This window comes from Xiphias gladius, chromosome 8 (assembly GCF_016859285.1).
Source record: "Xiphias gladius isolate SHS-SW01 ecotype Sanya breed wild chromosome 8, ASM1685928v1, whole genome shotgun sequence".
Classification (NCBI taxonomy): Eukaryota; Metazoa; Chordata; class Actinopteri; order Istiophoriformes; family Xiphiidae; genus Xiphias; species Xiphias gladius.
Window position 1 is genome coordinate 18,868,890 of NC_053407.1, and position 21,396 is coordinate 18,890,285.

Here is a 21,396-nt window from a genome sequence, read left to right on the forward strand (position 1 = left end):
TTGGTCTTGGAAGTAAGGCTCAGTTACTGCTGTAGGTAAGCTAGATAAGTGGACTTACCTTTGTGGTTTACATTAGAGCAGTTAAACACAGTGTTTAATCCATTCCTACAGTTTTGCTCTTTTTATTCTTGATTTAGATCCTCTGAAGTTTAAATACCAGGTATCTCTCGTTCTACAGCCACATGCACAATCCGGCAACACATTTTCATCACGTTCCTGTAAATCATCTATCACTGTATTCAACTGATACACCTTGTTGAGTCCGGCCATCTGGGTCATTGGCAGGCCATGTTTGTACACCAAATGAGAGGGGAAGAGCTGAATAAAAGGCCGCTGCAGATGGCAGTGCGGAAGTCTTTTCTGCCTGTGTGGTTTCGTTTTATCCCTACAGGCCTCATGGTATTTTGAATTGCCCTGGGTTATGTATTCACTCGGTCATGTAAGCTAAATGAACCATCCATAATGTAAATGAGAAGGAAAGAGAGATTGAGAGAGAGACAGGGATGCAAATGCAGTGGTGCCCCTGGTGTTGGAAAGGAAGAGAAAGAGATGTCAGCGTTTTCCCACATTTCACTTTCAAATGAGCCACAGCTGACTGGAGAGTCAAGCCTTCGCACTGCATATACCAAATAGTGCAATGAGCTAGCAAAAGATTCAACAATGCGTGAATTAAAAAATCAAAAGCGTCCCAAATGCGGTTTATTCTATAATTTATATGAAAGGGCTTCTCGTCCTTGTCTGGGAGAGATGATTCAACAGTCTCCTGCTCCATCATTTAAAGAGATACTGACTCTCCCTGATTGGCTGGCAGGAGTTATGTGCTTTTGTGTTTATTGTGGTTGAACCTCCATCCCCACTTCCTCTAGACCCACTTTGTCCCACACAAAGTCCCAAATGCACTGTTTTCCCATTTACAAGACAGAAAGCACTTTTGTAAATAGTTAATAGCTTTCCAGGGACACGGGTCGTGTTTTGAGTGCAGAATAATCACTGTTGGAATTTCTTGTCTGCCTGTTCAAGTCACAACACGAGGTACCCACACAACAACACCGCTGCTGTCTGAACTCCATCTCGTTTTAATCAGTAATTACCCGGCATATTTGCACTTGGCACTGTGAAACATGATGCAAGTTATTTTGTGTCCTCAATGAGAAATATTTTCTGGCATTTCACTGCTTCCAAAATGTTACAGCCAATTTGATATTAGATAAATATTTGAGCTGGCATGCAATGAAGCGTATGTCAAATGAGCAAAAAGAACTGGCACTATGGATGTATTTAGCTGCTCAAAGGGAGGAAAAAGACAAGGGAGAGGCCTTGTCTGTTCTCCATTAGAATCCACTCAATTCTTCTACAAACAGAGAGGATGCTAGCCAAACAAGCTTATTCAAGGGGGTTCTGTGTGGACCATGTTAGCTCAGCAAATCCAGCTCCACAAACATGCTTCAAAGAATCGTGCTATCTCCACAGAGCCTTTGATGTGGGTATTGATCATGCAGCGGTCTGTGAGAAAGAGGGATGCAGTGGAGGTTTAGTATTCTGTTCTGGCTCAAATAGAATAGATAATAGCAAAAACATGCACTCCCATCACGCCGCACTGTGCTTCAGTTATGACAGCTGCACAAACATTTTCTGGCTCTGAGGTAGATGCGATTAGGAGTAAAAGACAAGGGAAGAGCAAATCAGATCATTTGCCCTGAGGACAGGTCACAGTGCATTATGTTTACCACAGTGGAGGAGCCCAAGCAGAATCCAAATAAAGTCAAAACATGAGTTGACAGGGAAGCGCGCCCCACCGCAGGTGACAGTATAAACAGTCTTAGATTTGTCCACCCACTTCTAAAGGTATTCGTGCATTCTCATTTTAAAAGGCCGCCCTTCATTCTCAGGAGGAAAAACAAGTACAACAAAAACACATTTTTTGATAGTTCCTGGTGTCACAGTACAGTGGCAAGAAAAGCAAAGCAAACAAAAACAAAGCCAACACTTCAAGCATCACACAGTCACACTGTATGCTATAGAAAGACAAACAAAGTCTGTTCTTCTTAGCATGGTAAAACAACCACCCACAGCCCTGCTCCTGTCTCACACTGAGACCATTAGTCACAATGATTTCTCTGCCAGCTGTCCTGGTGTTTGCTGAAGCTAGCCTCGCAGGCAGGTTGAGCCTCATTTGAATTCTCACTTCAGTTTATTAGGCATGCGCTGGATCATTAGTATCCAGTAAGGCTGATGCAGATGTGTTCCTCAGGTAATGTTCAAATGCAAATCTGAGCGGCCATTAATCATGTGGCTAAACACACCATGATAATAGCACACTCTGTGAATTCTATGAACGTGCAGTCATCCAGTGTTTTTGCTTCTTGGAACAACGGCCCCGTTCACCTTGTCAACAGCAGTCACAGCCAGCGCGCTAATCTCATTTGTGCACATGGATGCTGGATTCTCACCCTCTATACTCATACCTGGCCCCGTGTGATAAAAGTTGCTGCTTTATTAGAATGAGTGAACTTTGCAATCTGGCCATATCTAATGAATTAAATAACAACTCCTTAATGCAGCACGTGTAATTGCCTACCATTTACAAAGTGCAGGGTACTGGATCAGAGCAGTAGTGTGGCAGACTATTTTAAGATAAACAGCTGATGTGTGCGTTCAAAGAGGCTTTTGTGTTTGTTTTTGCGTGGGAGTTTGTGTGTAGAGACCTGACTGAGCTTTATGCAGATATGAAAATCATGTGCTGCTATTTCACCCTCTTCCAAATGCCACCTTCGATTGTTCACAGATAAGCCGGTTCCAGTGTGAGCAATTTGCATGAAAGCACTGGCAGGACAAAGGTTTGAAATACCATTCTCCTTCTTTCTGCAGCAAACACGCACTCACAGATATCAGTTTAGCAGGTTAATAGAGGGTGTTTTCAGCGCTCATTTATTCTTTGTACTTGCGGAAGTGAAGCTAGAAAATCCATATGATGTGAGAAAGCTGAGTCAATATCCTCCACATCCAAATACCATTTAGTCATTGTAAATCATGCTGCATTCTACCATTGTCAGTACAATCATTTCCGGCAGCCCTTCTCCTTTCTTTTCATCACCAAACTGATCAAGTAATCAGCCAACTGCACGCAAGGCCTGGTTAACTAGATGAGATCAACCACTTGTAAAAAAGCAGTCGGATTTTTCTACGAGGGACACATTGTGGTTACAATGAAAGTGAGTCAACGGAAATCAGTCATAGCATACTGTCATCAGAGTAAGGACACAGCCAGCAAAAAGTGCAGCCAAGCCACATATACTGGGCAAGGAGAATACACTCAACTGACAGCTGCAAGCACTTAGTGGGTTGCCAAGAACAAAGACGGGGAGGAAAAAAACACTATTCAGCCCAATTTAGCTATAATGAGTCTACACAACAATGGCTTCCAATATTTTCAATAAGAAGTCAGTCATGACTTGAATTGCGTTTGTCAGAGGTCAACTCTCTCTGCGTGAAGGTTTAACCACAACAGCAAGCACAAGGACAAAAGGATTCCTCATTACAACTTGAGCTCGAAATGACAAACTTGGACGCGAGAAAAATTAAATGGACAGAGACAACCTTAACATCTCACGTAGTCATCATAGGGAAAAAGTCATCAACTGCATAAAGCACGAAACCAGCTCGGCGAGATGTGTCCTGAGTGATGGATTCTGAGTGGAGCAGCTAAGTGACATATAGGACTAAAAGTGGAGCAAGAGGAGGAGGAGGAAGCAGATGGGATGAGGTGGTCTGAACCACTAACCACATGCGCTAAAGGCTCAGAGAAATTCTCATCCAATGTGCCTCTAAGTAGCTGAAAAGAACCTAACTTTACCTCCGGGAGCTCCTGCGGGTTTGTGACTCTTTGACCCATCTGCTCGTCAGAGCCGCACGGGCAGAAACGAGAGCGTGGGAGCTTTTACCTCTTATTAACTCTGAACACGGTGCCACATGCCTCCGCTGTACGTGTTAGTATGCATTAAGGCAGAGGAGCGTGAGGTGAGCAAGCACTGAAGAGGAGCCCCGCAAAAAGCCAGATGAGTCCCGAGAGGCTGGGAGATGGGCTGAATGACAATTGACTGGCTGTCAACACTCATCTGCATTTGCATATCTTTCTGGCCCGACACATTTGGCTGGCAGACAGCCAGGGCCTTGACATACGAAGACGTAGTGTACAAACCCTGCTCAGAGCTTTACTTCGGAAAGCTCTGCTCTCATGCAGTATTTACTTGTGTTTCCCACTAATTGACTTTCATTGTCAGGGCTTGTTATCCTCTGCACTAAATGTAGGCAGAAAACCTTGTAATGGGTTGTGGTTTAAAGGACAGCTGTGGCTGCGATTGAGGTACTTGCTTAAGCATGCCCTTCAACTCAGCAGCCATTCAGTTGTTGTGATACAGCTTTGGAGGCAACTGAAACCACCATCATACCTCAGATGCCCCACACAGCCAAGTATAGAGTGCCGCCGGGTAGGGTTAAGCTTTCATCACACCTATTTAAACCCATGCCCACTTTTCACGGCCTGATTCAGTACAGCATGTTAATCATGTAAGCAGAGAAGGGTCATGAACCTGCTACTCAAGTCAAATTTACCAAAACAAAATGGCAACATGACAGCTGCTATAATCAATGTTTTTATATTAATAATGGATCAAATGACAATGTGTAATGTGAAAAGTGTCACTCATAGTGACAAACCTATGAAGAATTATCATCCAAATCTGCATATATATAAACATATTTCCAGCAGGAGTTGGTAGAGACCAAAAACAGGGCTAAAAGGAGAATAGTGAACTAACATACATGAGGTGGACACAAACACACCTCCAAATGAATACTAATGTGCTCAGTGTCTGTGGGAAGTGCACATAGGCAACCGTTTTCTAACAATTTCACCATATCAACTTGAGAGGTGATATGTCAGTGTTGTGTTCAAAGCCTGTTTTTTTGCCCCCATGTGACCTCAAAATCAGTTGTGGCAGGTTGAAATTATATAGATAGGCATATCAGTAAGTAAAGCAATGTTGTGAAACTGGAAAATATAATTCTGATCAGATAAAACCTGAGGAAATGATTATGTGACATGTAAAACAGTGGACAATGCAATTTTGAATCACTGAATTATGAATGGCCCTCATCAGCATCATAGATTGGAGTGAAAATTATTTCACCCTGCCTGTGCCAGAAGACAGCTTAAGACCTCTTTATCAGAGTCATTCAAGCAATGAGTCAATAAAACATTGCAATTAGGCTTGCTCTTTTAAAATGTGAGATGCTCTAATTGACTGTGTATTCAAGTAGAACATCAGAATTTCCTCCGGCGAGTTTAATAACACTGATAAGCAGCACAATGCATAATCATAAGCTTGAAGCCCTGAAATGTATAATGATGTATTCTTACCACACAGATTGGTGGAGGGTGATGTCTTTAGGACTGGTTTATGTTCATTGTTCGCCTTTGTTTTCATTTATTTCCCTCGAGATTCTCTTTGAAACTGGTCGTGTTGATCAGGGGCTCAACAGGAGTTTCTTAATAACACCTTTATAATGCTCACGCCACTTGGCTGTGGAGGACTTGCAGTGAGGAGCTGGGGATAATAATGTGGTGCAGCACATCAAACAGAGCCTGGTCAAAAAGCAAAGCACTCAATATCTCATAGGAGTGAATTTAATGGCCACTGGTTGCTCTGGACTCTTGACCCTCTCCAAGAGGCTCCACGTTAGTCACTCTCCAGCGCTTTCCAATTGAGAGCCAGCCAGACTGGTAGTAGATGAGATTTCAACTGTCTGCTCAAACCTGGATGACTGTACCACTAGCTTCAGCTGGTCATTACACAGGTGATACTCCGCTGATGAGATAGTGAAACTGGACATTAACACTGTAGTAAGATGGCGTTTTGCTAGATTAGTTTTCAAGAATAGGACTTTCTCACACTCTTGTCTGCTTAAAGTGGTTTGAAACGCAATCAATAAAAATACTATATAATATATTATGTTTATGATATAATAGCATGTTGTGTGGTATGACATGACAAAAAGGCAAGTATAATTTTTATCATAACCAGTGGAGAGAAATTACAGTACTGCTCCGGTACTGTAATTAAGTAAAAGACTTACTTTACTTGAGTACTTCTATTTTATGCTATTTTATACTAATACATCTAAGTTTTTCTAGTTTACATTTCAGGATTTTAAATGTCACATTTTATTTTCAAATAGCAATTTCACAATCTCAAATTTGTGATTTGAATATCCAATGTCCTTTTTCAGGTTCCTTTATGTTCTTAACATTGAATTATGGCCTGATCATCCTAGGAACTAAAATAATAATTAATTTGCAATTTTCTCTCAATTTTCCATGTCTAGTTACTTTAAAGATCCAGATTTTATAAATTATAATGTATTATCCACAGCAATATACAAAGTAGTTAAAATTAGCTCCACCTCCACCAGCTACAACATTAAAATGCTTCTTACACAATAATTCATCATTAAATACAAGTCAATAATCCAATCTAACACAGGCTATTTTGTCACCTAATGAGTATTTTATTTTAATACTTTAACTTCTACTAAAGTTAAATTTAAAATGCAGAACTTTTACCTGTAAAGGAGTATAATTAGGCATAATATTGCTACCTTAATAATAAAGGATTTCAATACTTTTTCCACACATATCAATATGGGCCCTTATCCCTTCACTTGCAGACAAGTCAAAACAATATATAATAAAAAAATAGGTTATGACAAAATTGAGTTGAGAACCAACCACAGAACAGTGGAAGCCAGGACATACTCAGGCTTTATAATGCTGGGGACCCAGCTGACTAGGCCTCAAGGCAGCCAACCAGACTAATTTAATATGGGTTTATATACAAGGTGTCTTGTTTAACATAATGAATATCTAATCAAGCATGAGCACAGGAAAGCAATTTCAGCAAAGTAATTGAAAGCAGACTTTGTTTATATGACAGAGAATACTGCTGCACTCTTGGCACGGGAGAGGTCCAATTCGACATTAAATCTTTGAGTGTCATTTTAAAATAAAAGGGGGAGTCTCTCCTTATTACCCTATCAACACAGATGCTGACTGCTACGGATCGCTGTCATTTAAAGCAACACAAAATTGGTCCTTGCATCAAACACTTAAAATCTGTGCTTCTCTTCAGAGACAATCACAAAGTTAACATTTCTTGTCATATTACTAACATGCATGAAGAATAGTGTAGTATGAGAGAGGCCTTATGATAGCTGTGTCAAGCATCCAGTGCTTCTCAGTTACTCCTGCGGTGCAACGGAACCCATGTTCAAGATTTATAACGTACTGCTGACATGTGCTGCCATCTAGTGTTCAGAAATTATTGTGGTGCTAGAGTTGAATGCACTGTACTGTCAATTTTGCATTGTGTTCTTTGTAAATAAATGAAACAAAGCGGTGTTTAAAGGAATTTTATTCCTGCAAGTACAGTGAAGGCAGAGGAGCTCAGTTTTATATATAAAAGAAAGAAAATCACAAGCTGGATTTTTCTCTACTTGAAGCTCAATATAATTCACCAAACAAGAGTCAGAAACAGCATGTCGTGGACAAAAATAATAATAATAAAAAAAAAAATCAGTATCAGTGCAGCTTCACAATGACTCCTCATATGCCATGTAACAAATGTGACTATGTTACACAAAATGTGCAAAGATTCTTTTCGGCTATAATAACTAAATATTTGCCACCATCCTCGACTAAATCAAGACACACGTGTTTTCTGTTGGTTCAAATACAACATATAAAATATTATACAAAATGGCTTTGGTGACCCATGTATATACACTTTTGCATATATAAAAAGGCATGGAAAATGTTTAAATATTATCACTAGAGCTAAGTAGAAAAAGTTAGACTATTGCACAACAGCCAGGTGAGGAAAGTGATGAGGGGAGTGATCACTGGAGCAGCTGTCGACTGCTTTTAGGGTTTTCTGCGCCTGTAAGAGAAAATAGAGTTAATGAACTGTGTACCGAAGAGGAAAACTAAATGCTAATCTCAGATGCAACGTATAAAGACGCCAGCCTACTTGGTGATCCCGTGATGCTCAAAACCAGGACCCATGTTTGATCCAGCCCTCATCTCCACAGCCACAGAGCACTACAAAGAAAAGACAAATTGGGACCCAAATGTACTCTGAAGTGTTGGTGAAACTACATCAATCTGAATGAGAAGGCCAACTGGAAGATGCATTAGCAGCAACACAATGATGATAAACACTTTGGTGTTTGACATTTGTCCATGCCTGCAGTGTTTGTGTAATGGTGAGAGTGCTACATAAAGTGGCCTGGGGCTGGATTGTGGACAGGATAATACACACATATCAAACAATGCATACATAACACCATGCACAGAGGCTAAAGTGTGTGTGTAAATAAAGCGAGTTTCTAGTTACCCTGCCCTGCAATTAATCCTGTCTTATGTAGCTGATGTTCAGTTCTTGTTAAAACTAACAGAGGTATTGATTTAACTCTATTGTAATGTTCTGAGCCTGTTGTCGGGCAGCATTTTACTCACAATTAAAATGATAAGTGGACCAACACATTTGGGGGGGGCAAGAGTCCCTAGTTTTAGCTTCTTGACTGTGAGGATTTATTGCTTTTCTTTGTCTCATGTGATGTATTAACATTATATTTTGAATATTTGTTGGTCAAAAAAAAAAAAAAAAAAAAAAAAGTTTGACAACAGCACATCTTATAGTTCAAACTGTTCATTGATTGGTGGAGAAAAACAGATGATTTATCAGTAATTAAAATACCTGTAGTTTGTAGCCTTTTAACTATGTTAAAAAGGTGGTTCTCATGTTTTGTCCATCTCTATAAAAATTAGAAGCGCTTAAATATGACAAATCGAAACCGATTTTCTGACTACAACAACAGGAGACATGTGTTTGGATGTGCTTTAGGCTGGCCACCTTTCGCTTCCAAATGCAAGCAAATTCAAGGTCAAATGAGTCATCTTTCTAAACCAAAACACATATGCAATGTTAGTTTATGGAGACTAATCAATATCATCATCTTACCCTCGTCTCCACGTCAGTCCAAGCTCCATCTGTTCGATCTCCGTTGGCTGGAGCGCCTTCTGAAGATTTCCTCTTGCGGCTTCAGAGACAAATATGAAGCGAAAAAAAGATGTTAAACATCATTAAATAACATCAGCTTAATCAGCACCTATCAACCTGCAGTTAACAGCTACCTTGGGACTGTGGTGAGCTCCTGTTTTAGAGTCTCGATGTCAGTGAATTGGACAGCTTGTCCTCCTCCCCTGGTTTTAATCACCTCACCCTAAAAATGAATAAAAATGAAGAACAAGTATGAAGTAGAAGCCAACTTTAATTAGTAGCTAATCCAATGTGAAAATTCTGTTATCTGATACTTGTGTCAGTTGATAAATAGATTAATCCCCCCCCCCCGCATAAAACACATCGGGTTAGGTTAAGTGCAGCAACGTAAACACTTTAACAAAGCATAAAAAAGACAATTATTCTACTGCATATTCTAACCAACATATAGGAGAGACTTTAATGGCAAGATAAAGAGTGAACCAGGAAAACAGCGACAACATGGATGAGATTGATGCAGTTGTTGGGGGAAAAAAAAAAAACAAAAACAAAACATCAACTGCTCCTAGCACAAGCTTCCATGTCAAATGACTCTGAATTTGACAAATATATTGCTTGCTGCCCCCCCTCCCCCAAAAAAAGACAGCCAGCACGAACATGATGTCAGAATGAGTAATAAAAAAAAATCAAATCATTCTAATTATCAGGCAAAGCAGGAACTGTCTAATATCCTGTTGCAGCGTACTTACCTTAATAAGTTTGGTCTGGATCTCACCATCAGAGGCGACCTCCTGGTGCGTTAACACATATCTGTCACACTTCGACAGGGCCTTCTCGCTGGGTGCAGACACCTGGATAGCATTGGGGATCACTGGCTGCAAAACTGTACCCAAGTCCAGGTTGGAGGAGGGCTTGTGGTCCACCCACTTCTCCCCGCCGGCTGACCGGGAACGACGGTGCAGCGGGCGTACCGGTGTCGCTGTCTACTCAGATCAGCAGGGGCAGGGAAGCAGCAGCAAAGAGGGGAAAGCAAACAACAACATCAACAAAACCAATGTAAAAATAAATAAATAAAATAAAATAAAATAAAATAAAAAAGTACATGATTACATCAAAGCTTGACAAAGATATCCATCATGAAACTGGTAGTAAACGGCTGAGGATACTTTTATTTGTAGGAACCCAAATTTGGGGAAAACCCTGTCAAATAGTCCACTTGATTAGTGGAGGTTAAAAAAAAAGAAAAATCTGCATAACACTTAAAACACCAGTGAAACCAGTTGTCACTCTACAATTTAATTCCGCTGCCTATAGCTAACTCACTGACCCTGTAGCTTCTCTCAATTAAGTCTAGATGAAATGTAGGGGATGGGGAGCAAACTTCTTCCTCCTCTCTAGCCCAACACAGAGCTCTCCTCCTGGCCCGGCTGGCTGAAGGGGCTGCTGGGGACTGTGTCCTTGAGGGTGTACTAGGTGAAAAGCAACCCTGCCTGCCGTCCTGAGCTGCCCGCTGCTCCCATGTGGAGACGTAGCTAGCCACAGACAAAGAGCTACTGGCACTTGAGATGGGATAGGTGGGCCTAGGGTTCGTCTGAACCTCCTCATCTGTAGTGGCACTGAATGGCTGTGACCCTGGTTCTGGCTCTGGGCTGACATGGGGAGAATCAACAGGGAAGTGGGGAGCAGAGTGGCAAGACTGCACAAATAGAGTTATATTTAGATAGGGTTAGTAATAGAGATACAGAAACCACAGAAAAATTAAATTTTACAGTTGGTGGCAGAGTAAAGTGCACTCTCTAATTTAAGCAAAAGGAACAGTCCTGTAATACATTCTTCCTTTGTGAGAATTATGTTAAATTTTTGTTGACAGTACGAAAGATCGTTGTTATTTTTTGAGCTCAATTAATCAATTAGTCAATAACTGATTAATCAGTTTTCAAGTCAAAATGCCAAACAATTGATGGGTACAGCCTTTCAGATGGCCGAATGTGTCTCTCTTCCTTGTCTTGTATTTTCTCAAAATGAGTATTTTTATACTTTTTACGTTTTATATCATTGTAAACTGAATTTCTTTTGGGATTTGAACTGTTGTTTAAATTAAGCACGACATCTGATGTTGTCACCTTGGACTCTTTGATGGACAATTTTCATTATTTTCTGACAGTTTATAGACTAAATGATTACACAGGTCAATTGAAAGATTAATTGCTAATGTAGCAGAGCATTATTCCAATGCAATTCTACATCACAAAAAACAGCCTGATTAGTTGTCAGAGGGTCAAATCAACACCTCTGACACATTCTCATCAGAAATGTTAAATTGTCTGTTGCATTATGGTTGTTTTTGCTGCAAGACTAAATCGCTGGATTACATTATAACGTGCTGGTGTTTACGATAATGTGTCAACTGCCATTGCATTCGGATTAGTAATGTTAGTCCAGTCAGGAGTATATTAGTTTATACAGAAGACCACAGTAGCTGTTAAGGGACAGAAATGTGTTTAACTATAGTTGTTACTAAACATTGTTAGATGACATGACAAGTAAATTAATCAAGAGCTACGCAGATGTTCAACATACAGGGACAGGTGAGGGTGAGGCCGATCTCTTTGCAGGAAGGCGGTCCTCTCTGGAAGGCCGCTGAGGCTGAGGCCGAGGCTGAGGCTGCGTCTGCCGCGAAGGAGGATCAGGACGACCTGTCTTGCTCTCCGACACGATGGCCTTGAGCTGCTTCAGCTTCTCGTCTTTCACCCAGAGCTTGTTCTGCATCTCCAGCTGCTTTGCATTAACACGTCTCTCCTGCACAGCAAGAGGCATAATGTTCAAGTGAAACATCACTGATTGTATAAATGATCACTGGGAATAACCAGAGGCAGCAAACAGATTTTGCTACTACAACAGTCTAGAGTAAACAAAAGGCTACCTAATTTGATAACATCTGAGTTATAAGAGGAGTAACTCACACATTCTTTCTCCCACTTAAACTGGGTGTCTGAGACCACACCGTGCATGCGCTGCTCCATGCGTCTCTTCTCAGACAGCTCCCTCTGCAGCCTCTGGTCTCTGGTCTCCAGCTCCTGCTGCAATGAACGCTTGTCACCCTCATAGATTTTAGTTGTTTTCTGCAGAATTTCAATCTGGAACAGAACAATTTGGGACATGAGAAACTAAACATATCTACAAACCAGCACTCTTGAGGAGGTTTGAATGTTTGTTACCTTGTGTTCTTGCATCTTGGTTCTCTTCTCCAAGCTTTCAATCTCTGCTTTGTTGGTCTGGATGAGTTTGTCTCTCTGTACCAGTTTGCCATTTTGTTCATGAATAAAGTTTTCCTTGGAAATGAGGTTGTTGTCCAGTTCCTGCAGCATACACTTCATCGTGTTGGCTAAAACAATATGATGGAGACAAAATGTGAGCCATGAAAAGAGATCAAACTTTTAAAGTAACCTAAACTTTCAAAGCCACAAGGTAAGAGTTCAGCTAAAATGAGGAGGCACCTGCTTTGTTGTATTCCTCAATCATCATCTGCCTGATCCTGTGTCTATTCTGCAGAGCTTCAATCAGCCTGGGCAGGGTGATGTCATCGTGAGGGTCGTTCAGCTCAGAGGAGGGCAGAGGTGGGAGGCTGTTCACCAGGTGGTTTATAGCAGAGGGCACGTCTGCAGAAACAAAGATGAACACAACTATTGAAGGCCACTTTGTGTTTCAATGAGCAGACCAAATATTTTTTAGATAAACGTTTACAAATAAAGTATTGTAAACACAATCCTGCGTATTTTTGTAGAGATTATGTTTGCAAAAGTTGGGCTGTCTTCAATTTGAAGACAAATGTCATTGTGCATTCATATGAGCTGAAGGTGCATGTAAGAGTTTTGATATGAGTGGGAGTACATGCTCATGAATGAGTATTTACATGTAGGTTATTAAGCTGGGAAAAAAAAAATAAAAGATGTGAATCGACTATTTCATGCTGATTCTCTCTGAGATAATACACTTAAAATTAGAAATGTCAGTGGGCTGTGGTTTGCTGTGATTTAATGACAGAACTCAATTTAATGTTTTTATTTTTAGTTATCGTTTTCACCAGTTTACTACAGACTATCTATTTTTTTTTTTTTTTGGAAATGTGACAATGCATGTATATGTTTCTTATATCTGCATGTGTTGTCCTATTCACAGTGTTTAGAGTGTAAAACAGTTAATAATCCTGTAAATCAGGCTCTTCTTATATTTGGGTCAATATGGTATTCTAGAAAAGCATCACAATCAATCACAGTCTTGTTTAGCACTTTTGGCTTATGCGGTGTACAACTGTTACCCCCGTCTATTGGACCGCCGAGCTCCTCCAGCTTGCGAGAAAGTTCCTCTTTAAAGGCGTGGTGTCTATTACGGCGGCCTGGAGTGAAGCCACAGATGGGCCTGTCCATTGGCCGAGCTACCTCCACCTCCTGAGTCATCTCTGCAAACCGCATCACCAGCTGCAAAAGCAGAGCAAACCTTGTGTGTCAGACAAAACTTGCAAATTAATAAAAAAAAAAAAAAAGTAAAAGGCACAGTATAGGTCTGGCATGAACCCACCAAGGTTTCCTCGTAGTCATCAGCCTTAGGATTGACACAAACGACCATTCTGACTTTTCCCTCTCCATCAAAGTAGTTCTTGAACAGATGGGTTACTTTAGAATCTCTGTAGGGGACCATCTGTAATAGAAACCCATATTATCTACATGGTCCATCAGTGAATATAATGACAGTGTTCAGCTTTAGTAATTCATTTACTAAGTAATTCACCTTGTTTGTGCCACACATCTGGTTCTCTCGAAGTATCTCAATGCACGTCCGCAGATTCAGCAAAGACTGATTAATGTTACCTGCAAGGGAGGTTGTTGTTAAATCTCATCCGAACCTCAGCTAAGGGTAAAACCAAATCTGGATGTTCAGGAAACAAACCTGCTTCACGTATACGAGTGCCTTCTGCCCCCGTCCTACCAGTGCGCTCACTTCCTGCCAAGTCCACCAAGCATAGCTGACTGACGTTCACCTGGCTCTTATCCTGACAAACAAGATCAAAATATTCTTATACATCAAAACAAAAAATTCATCCAAATATGAATTACAGAGCTGCACTCAACTCTTGAACCAGAATTTGGTTTAGATTCAAACTGACCTGGAGAATGTCGTCGCCATCTGCATCAAGAGGAGCCTGAGCCAGTTTAATAATGAACACACCGTGGGAGCGGCTGGACTCTCTGTTCAGCCGGGTGTTTGCAATCTTCCTCTTCTTCTGACCTGGAACAACACAGTAGATGCAATTTTTCAATGTTTACTGAGGGTTCTCTGCAGGGTTTATCAAATTAAATATAAAAGAGAATAGAATGAAATGTGATACCCATATCACAGTCATACTGGCAAATGTTTGAAAGATATCAATGAAATCAATGGAGATTTATTGACATTTATATGACATTTTTGTCAATTCGTCCAGGCTGTATACCCAATAATATCATTAATTTATCATTAAACACAGACCAGGAGCTGGAAAAGCAGCAGAAAAGAGATGGATAAATGGACAGAAAGAATAACCAAAACAACAACAAAAACAACAAAAAACCCCCTGTTTATTTAAGGTTTACGTTTTACATAACGCCAGAGGTCTAGAACAATTGTACCGGAGATTCTCCAGCCGGGCTTTGCTAAAATCACATCCAAAAACATTTTATAACTAACATTAATGCTAGAAAAAAAAATATTTAAGACATTTGTAAATGAAATTCAGGAGTTTAATACTGTTAAACTGAATAAGGATAACTTAAGACCTGCAGATACCCTGTTTTTCACACATAGCATCTTCACATGCAATTTCAACTACTCTGAACTATTTCAGGCACAAAACTCTTCCATTAGCTGCTCAGAGAGAAGATTAACTGAGGTCATTTCCCAGTCAGAGCTGACTTGGAGGCCAGCAATACCAGGTCAGTCACATCTACGATCATCAGTGCAGTGTCTTTCCCTTCCTCTTTTCCTCCCTTAAATGTGACCCGATCATTTCTAACTGCAGATCTTACAGCAACTTACCTCTCCAGAATACCTGAAATGCCTCCTCAGCAGACTTGACTTCGACTTCCATACAACCAGCCACATACATGTTGTGATTCTGATCCTCTCTGAGGATTTTAGACTGAGGTGGTCTACAATGAGAAAATAAACCTGTTAGTCAGTGAAGACATGGAAATGCATTTTTCATGCAACAGATGTGGGGTGTGAAACATCTGAAATGGGGGACATTAATGTTGCTTGATTGCAGCCATAGAAAGTAATCAGACAGTTGCAAACATGAAGCGACATTCAAAGCAACAGAAAAGACAGTCAGACTACAAGCAGCAGGGGGGTAATCTAATGATTTTTAGGACTGAGGAAACACTCATCAATACTGGAGACATTATTTGGTGTGACCGTCAATGAGCGGTTCTGTCAGTCTTGCTTTTTGGTAGGGCTGGGTATCAAACTTCCATGTTTTCTTGGTACTGGTAGTGTATATAGAAAAGTACCACAATCTGTTGAATGCTTGCTCAGATTCATACTTTATATTCTTTGATCAGACCATTTGATTTAAAATTGTATTTTTTTCCCCCTAATTGGACTCAATGATTGCATGCACTAATGATTATTTTCATTATCCATTAATTTGGCCTGCCAATTTTTGGATTAATTGATTAATCATTTCATATATAATATATACTTAGAAAAGAATAGAAAAATCACAAATTCTTAAAGCTAAAGATGACATCTTCAAATTGTTTGTTTGCCCACCAACAGTCCAAAACCTTTAATCACATAAAACAAAGACAAGAAAAATTCTCATCATGGACATGCTTGAATGAATTTTTGGCATTTCTGCTTAAAATTTACTCAATCGAACAATTATTAAAATATTTACAGATTTTGTTGATTGACTAATTGTCAATCAGTTGTAAAAAATTATTAGTTGTAAAACTAATAATTTCAGCTATATTTCGCTTTTTTAAAACATAAGTGTTTTGTCAAAAAACTGGGACCATATATAAGGTATATATATAAAGTACTGTTTTATCAGTATTGAAATTCTGGTTTCATAATCAGTACTAGTACAAAAAAAATCTCAAGCGATACCACACCCAATGTTTCAGTAACTTCCTGGTTGTTGGGATTTTGTTGTTGTGAGGTTTGGAATTGGATTTTTTACTGCAACGAATAAACGTTTAACCATATCATACACCAGAATATTGGTGTAACTTTGAGGATGTCACCAGTGTTGACGACATTTCATTTCCAATCAGTGCATTTGTGTGTAACAGGAAAAGTTCATCTAAAAATCAGGCCACTACTCGGATGTCTGATGTACGAGTATTCACTGGTCACATACATGAACTCAGTGTTCTGGCGCACAGGTGTGCCTCCACCATTCCACCTAGTAAAAAGAAAAGATCATTTTGATGTTCAGCTACTCTGATATTGAAAAATTACTTCTAAATCCCGCTACATAATAACATAATATATTTCATATCTGACTGCTCTTAACAGTTAAAACATGATGCTGGGTGCAGATTCATATATTTGGATTATATTCCTTTTGGTTTACATTTTTTGAACTCACTTTGGTTTGATTGCTTCTTCCTGAGTTTCCTCCAGGAGATCATAGATGTAGTTGTTGTAGATTTCTATGTAGGAGACGAAGATGCTGTAGCTGCTGTCCTCATCCACACCATCTGCTTTGTAAGCCTCCTCTGGCTTAATCATGTCAGCAATTTCCGGATCAGGCTTTTGTCTAAAATAAAAGTTGTAAATTATTCGTCACATATCAAATTACATACATTACAGCAAACCACTGCCATTTTCCAGAACTCAGACCTACCTTGAAGAGGTCGTTTTAGGAACAGGCAAGTTGTTTTCCCGCCTTTGGCGCTCCAACAAAGCGTCGACTTCACTCTGGACCTCCATACCATTTTTATCATCTGTCTTAAAAACCTGAATAAACGGGAATTAAATTAGATAAATATAGATTTCACAAAGTGTTATTAAATTATGGGGGTACAAAAGATGATCAAAACTGTTCTTGGGTTATACACACTCACATATCTTTTGGCCTGGTAGGGGCCTATACTGTTGAAAATCATGTCGAGGGATCGAGGTAGAAGTCCACCCTGGCCTGGAGAGCCAGTCATGGTGAACGTCTTTCCACTTCCAGTCACACCGTAAGTGAAGAGCAGGCCTGCAACAACCAGTAGAGAGAATCAGCTGCCAATAATACTCTCAAAGCTAAACAGTTCTTGGTGACTGCGCATGTTTACAATACAGTTAAGGAAAATTCAAAGGGGGCAGTAGGAGAAAATAGAGCAGAAGTGTTGATGTGAAGTACGAAAATCAGGTAGATGGTGGTAGTGAAAGGGTTGGTTTATGGTCTCTCAGAACGTGCTGTCCAACCACGTCAGAAATCAAACGTGTTTTTACTTGTTGCAAATGGCCACATTCGAAGGTGGTGTGAAAAACCGGCCTCGATGGGGGGGATATTGTTTAAAAACTGGGATGATGGCAACGGTGCCGACTTCCATAGTGCTGCACTCATTTTTTCACATAACCAGTGCCACAAACAGTTGTGTAACAAATGGAAAAAAAGGAGCTGGACAGAGAAGTTCAATCACTGACTCCTCTCTCACCACCACACAGCTAGCCAATCACAGCGTGGGGTGGGGTGGGTGTAAATGTCAGGTCGTCGGTTTGGAAATTTATAGAAAATAATTGGACACGGACACCCCATAACCGAAGACAAAATGTGTGAGTGTTTATGTGTGTTCCACCGCTCTGCCATACGGTTCAGACAGGGTAGAAATCCTGCTTCACCGTTATTGTTTTTAAAAAAAAATCAGTTAGCCTTTGTTCTTACCATTTTTCCCATGGATGAGGTCATCAACAAAAGGTTTGGCCACATACTCAAACAGCTCCATCTGAGATACTGAAACCCCAAAGACTTTTTTGAAGGAATACTGTGTCTGAGAAGCAAAAGAGAGGGGTTTAAATATTTAGGGGAAGCACATTTGATTACATTAAAGGATGAGGCTGGTGTTAGATATTTTTGCTTATTGTCAACTAATCACATAAAAAGACCAAAATGTGCTATTTTGTCTTTAAATACTTTGATTTCCCCAGCTTTTCTATTGCACTCAGCCCCAAGCCCAGTGGTTGAAAAGACAAATTCTTTAAAAACAGATCATAAATATATAGTTTAGTTTTTACAAAACGGGGTCTCCTTCCACTTGTTAGTGTCTGTAATAGCTCCACAGGGAGGTGCCAATTATTATGGGATGCCCACATCACTTCAACTGGCTCCTTTCAATGCAAAGGAGGAGCGGCTTTACTTTGGCTTTACTTCGAGCTCCTTCTGGATGTTTTAGCTTCATGCTGGATGGATTACGTATCCCATCTAGCCTGGGAAAACACTTAGACCTCCCCAGAAGAGCCGGAGGACGTGTATACGGAGAAGGACATATGGGCTACCTTGCTGGGCCTGCTGCCACCGTGACCTGGACTTGGTCAAGTGGCGGAAAATGGATGGATGGACTTTTACAAAAGGCTAAGTAATTTCCTAAAACAGCCAGGCACTGCAGTTTTTAGCAAGTGTTTCTCAAAACAGTATTAAGTAGTGCATTTTTTGGGAATCATTTTCAACCACTGATTAATGTACAAGTGAGTGTTCTTGTGAGTATTTACAGCGGTGGGATGGTATTTTGATTTAATCAAAGTAAAAGTGTTCATCATAATCAAGGAACATGTCTTCCATTGCAATAGTGTGGCTCACTGATGTGTTTCTGGTCAACAACGGAGCTATATGGCACAGAGGAATAAAGTATATCAGGCTTTGCCTATACAGACAATACTTGTTTGATCATTTCATTGTTGGTTTTGGTTTTTTCATACAATAAGGAAAATGCAGAATATTGCCAGTCCTTGCAATCTGAACCTCTGAAAATGGCTGTACTAGTACAAAAGGGGGGAAATAACAAAGCCTACTCCTGGTTCACTACATAAGTTACCTCTTTATACTCCCCATTGCGGTTTGTTTTGAAGCCTTCAGGGGCATGCAGCTGCATGGTACTGCTGCTGATCACCTCAATGCAGCACTCTTCATCCTCCACACCCAGAGGACGTACACGGCAGTACACCTGAGTAAAAATATAGAAGTCAAATGTGCTCCAAAGGGATGTACTGATTCGTTTACTACTCTTTGATCATTGAAACACTTGGAAAATGATTAAATTAGTGAAAAGCTTTACCTTAAAACTACAACTTGCTGAACAATCGCATATCACCTCCCAAAAGTAATGAATGCTACAGTTTGTGTTGTTAGCTAATTCTTTGATAATTCATTGACACTCACCCCAACTGGGTCTTTCTGGTTGCTGGAAGGCTTTTTTGGAGGAGGCCTGCGGGGGGTTTTACCCTTCCTGAAATAAAAGACATCATTCACTTTTAATTAATACAGTTCACAGGATTTCTGCAGGTTCACCAAGTTAAATTAAAACTTTTAGAAACCTTTTGAATACAGCATAGAATGCAATTTATTACCCGTTTCATGATCGTACAGCTCAAATTATAAAAGTACGAGAGAAAATAAATGTGGACGATATGAATTATTACCTCTGCCAAGGAGTTTGTTTTCAACCATCCCTGTATTTTTATTGGTTTATCAGCAGGATTACACAAAAAGTACTGAACCAATTTGCCCCAAACTTGGTGGAGGGGTGGGGTATGGTCCAGGAAATAGGTCATTAAATTTTGGTGCTGATCTGGTGAAAGGGGCAGATCCAGGAATGTTTTAAATAATTTATGGATCTTGATATTTAATTAAAAAAAAAAAAAAAATTATACATATTTATAGTGTTGAGATCTATGAGTTTTTTAAAATTTGGTGCAGATCCAGAAAATAATCCAGATCTGGTGGGGGGGGGGGATGCTCAATGCTCATGCTTATAACTATCCGAAAAAGGTCAATTACACACAAACATTTTATAACCAATATTACTACTCACAGCAGGCAAGAGGAAACGTTTAATTTAATTTAAAACTTTTTAATACCCTCCGAGGCCTTTTTTGAGCGAACTAACTAAACTGACTAAAGCTTCTTAAGACTTTAATACCTGCGCAATACCCTGTTAGCATTAGCATTTTTCAAAGCCACTGGCTAGTCCCCGGCTAACGTTACGACTAAAGCTAGTTAACTTGTTTGGATTCGCTGTACAAGCCAGTGAACTGTTAAAAAAAACAAACATCCAAAACATTCAAAACAATACACTTATAATAAGATAGATGGAAAACATTAAGCTGTACTTACGCTTGTCTGATCATTGTAGCTAGCTGCTAGCTGATTTTATTTTTTTTTTTTTGTTTACCGTTTCTGTTGCTAAAGGTTTGAACTTTCCCTCCTCCTCAAATCACAGGACGTTTTTACAAAAGAGCCGGCAGCAGCCAATGAGGATTCATAACAACAAACACGTGTTTTCGCCGTCACTTCCCGAACCTTTTATGGAAACAACAAAAATGTCGGATATGCAAAGACTCACCACATTAACTAAGATACCATGAGAAACCAGGCAAACAAAAATAAACAGCAACAAAGAGAACTGGAATTTTCAAAATGACAATATTCTCAGTATTGTCACCCTTCTTTATGTTTTAGATAATAACAGATAGTATAAATGGATATCTTTAAATGTAGGATAGGGTTTTTTTTTCAGATGGTCCAGTGATGGAAGAAGAACTTACATCCTTGTACAAACTTGTAGTTTGTATAAAATGTCTCTTTGCTGTAAATGAAACAAAACTAGAGACATCTGAAACACGACAAGGCTCCCAAGCTGTTTTTTTTTTTTTTACAAGGGTTCACAAGCCAGAACCATTTGTTTAATCTTTAACATTGCTGCTTGTAAGCTTAACACATGTGTTTTTATGTTAAATCTTGATCTGTAGAGTAACAAGTAACTAAAGCTTTCAAATAAATGGAGTAAAAAGAACAATAATGTCTGCAACGTAGAGGAGTAGACGTATAAGGTAAGGTGAAAATGGAAATACTCAAGTAAAGTTTAAGTACCTTAAAACTGTACTTAAGTACATCACTTGAGTAAATATACTTAGTTACTTTCCACCACTGTTTTAGTCATACTAATGGGAAATTACGATTACACGATTACAGCAGCTACATCACCCAAAGGAATCCTAAAAATACAACATAAGGACACTCATAGAGGGCGAT

At 39.7% G+C, this 21,396-nt stretch overlaps 1 protein-coding gene and 1 non-coding gene across 4 annotated transcripts; both read right to left on the minus strand.

Annotated features, from left to right (window-relative positions):
• Positions 1 to 7,453: 7,453 nt before the first annotated feature.
• On the minus strand, positions 7,454 to 20,620 carry kif23 (kinesin family member 23). 3 transcript variants are annotated; one of them, XM_040133693.1, is made up of 24 exons: positions 20,479 to 20,620; positions 19,525 to 19,591; positions 19,181 to 19,309; positions 18,034 to 18,139; positions 17,225 to 17,361; positions 17,005 to 17,117; positions 16,747 to 16,917; positions 16,516 to 16,560; positions 15,189 to 15,301; positions 14,281 to 14,402; positions 14,064 to 14,166; positions 13,905 to 13,984; positions 13,695 to 13,814; positions 13,435 to 13,594; positions 12,614 to 12,775; positions 12,335 to 12,501; positions 12,080 to 12,253; positions 11,697 to 11,915; positions 10,444 to 10,812; positions 9,866 to 10,099; positions 9,251 to 9,339; positions 9,078 to 9,156; positions 8,085 to 8,155; positions 7,454 to 7,994 (listed from the first exon to the last, which is right to left on the minus strand). In XM_040133693.1, exons 1-24 carry the CDS (start codon positions 20,490 to 20,492, stop codon positions 7,979 to 7,981), a joined length of 3,060 nt encoding a protein of 1,019 aa, XP_039989627.1. In that variant the 5' UTR covers positions 20,493 to 20,620; the 3' UTR covers positions 7,454 to 7,978. The 3 variants fall into 3 exon arrangements, with proteins under 3 accessions (XP_039989627.1, XP_039989625.1, XP_039989626.1); XM_040133691.1 differs by lacking the exon at positions 10,444 to 10,812; XM_040133692.1 differs by lacking the exons at positions 10,444 to 10,812; positions 16,516 to 16,560.
• On the minus strand, positions 15,018 to 15,114 carry LOC120793858. Its single transcript, XR_005708053.1, has one exon. It is a non-coding gene; the product is annotated as a Z30 small nucleolar RNA (small nucleolar RNA).
• Positions 20,621 to 21,396: the final 776 nt, after the last annotated feature.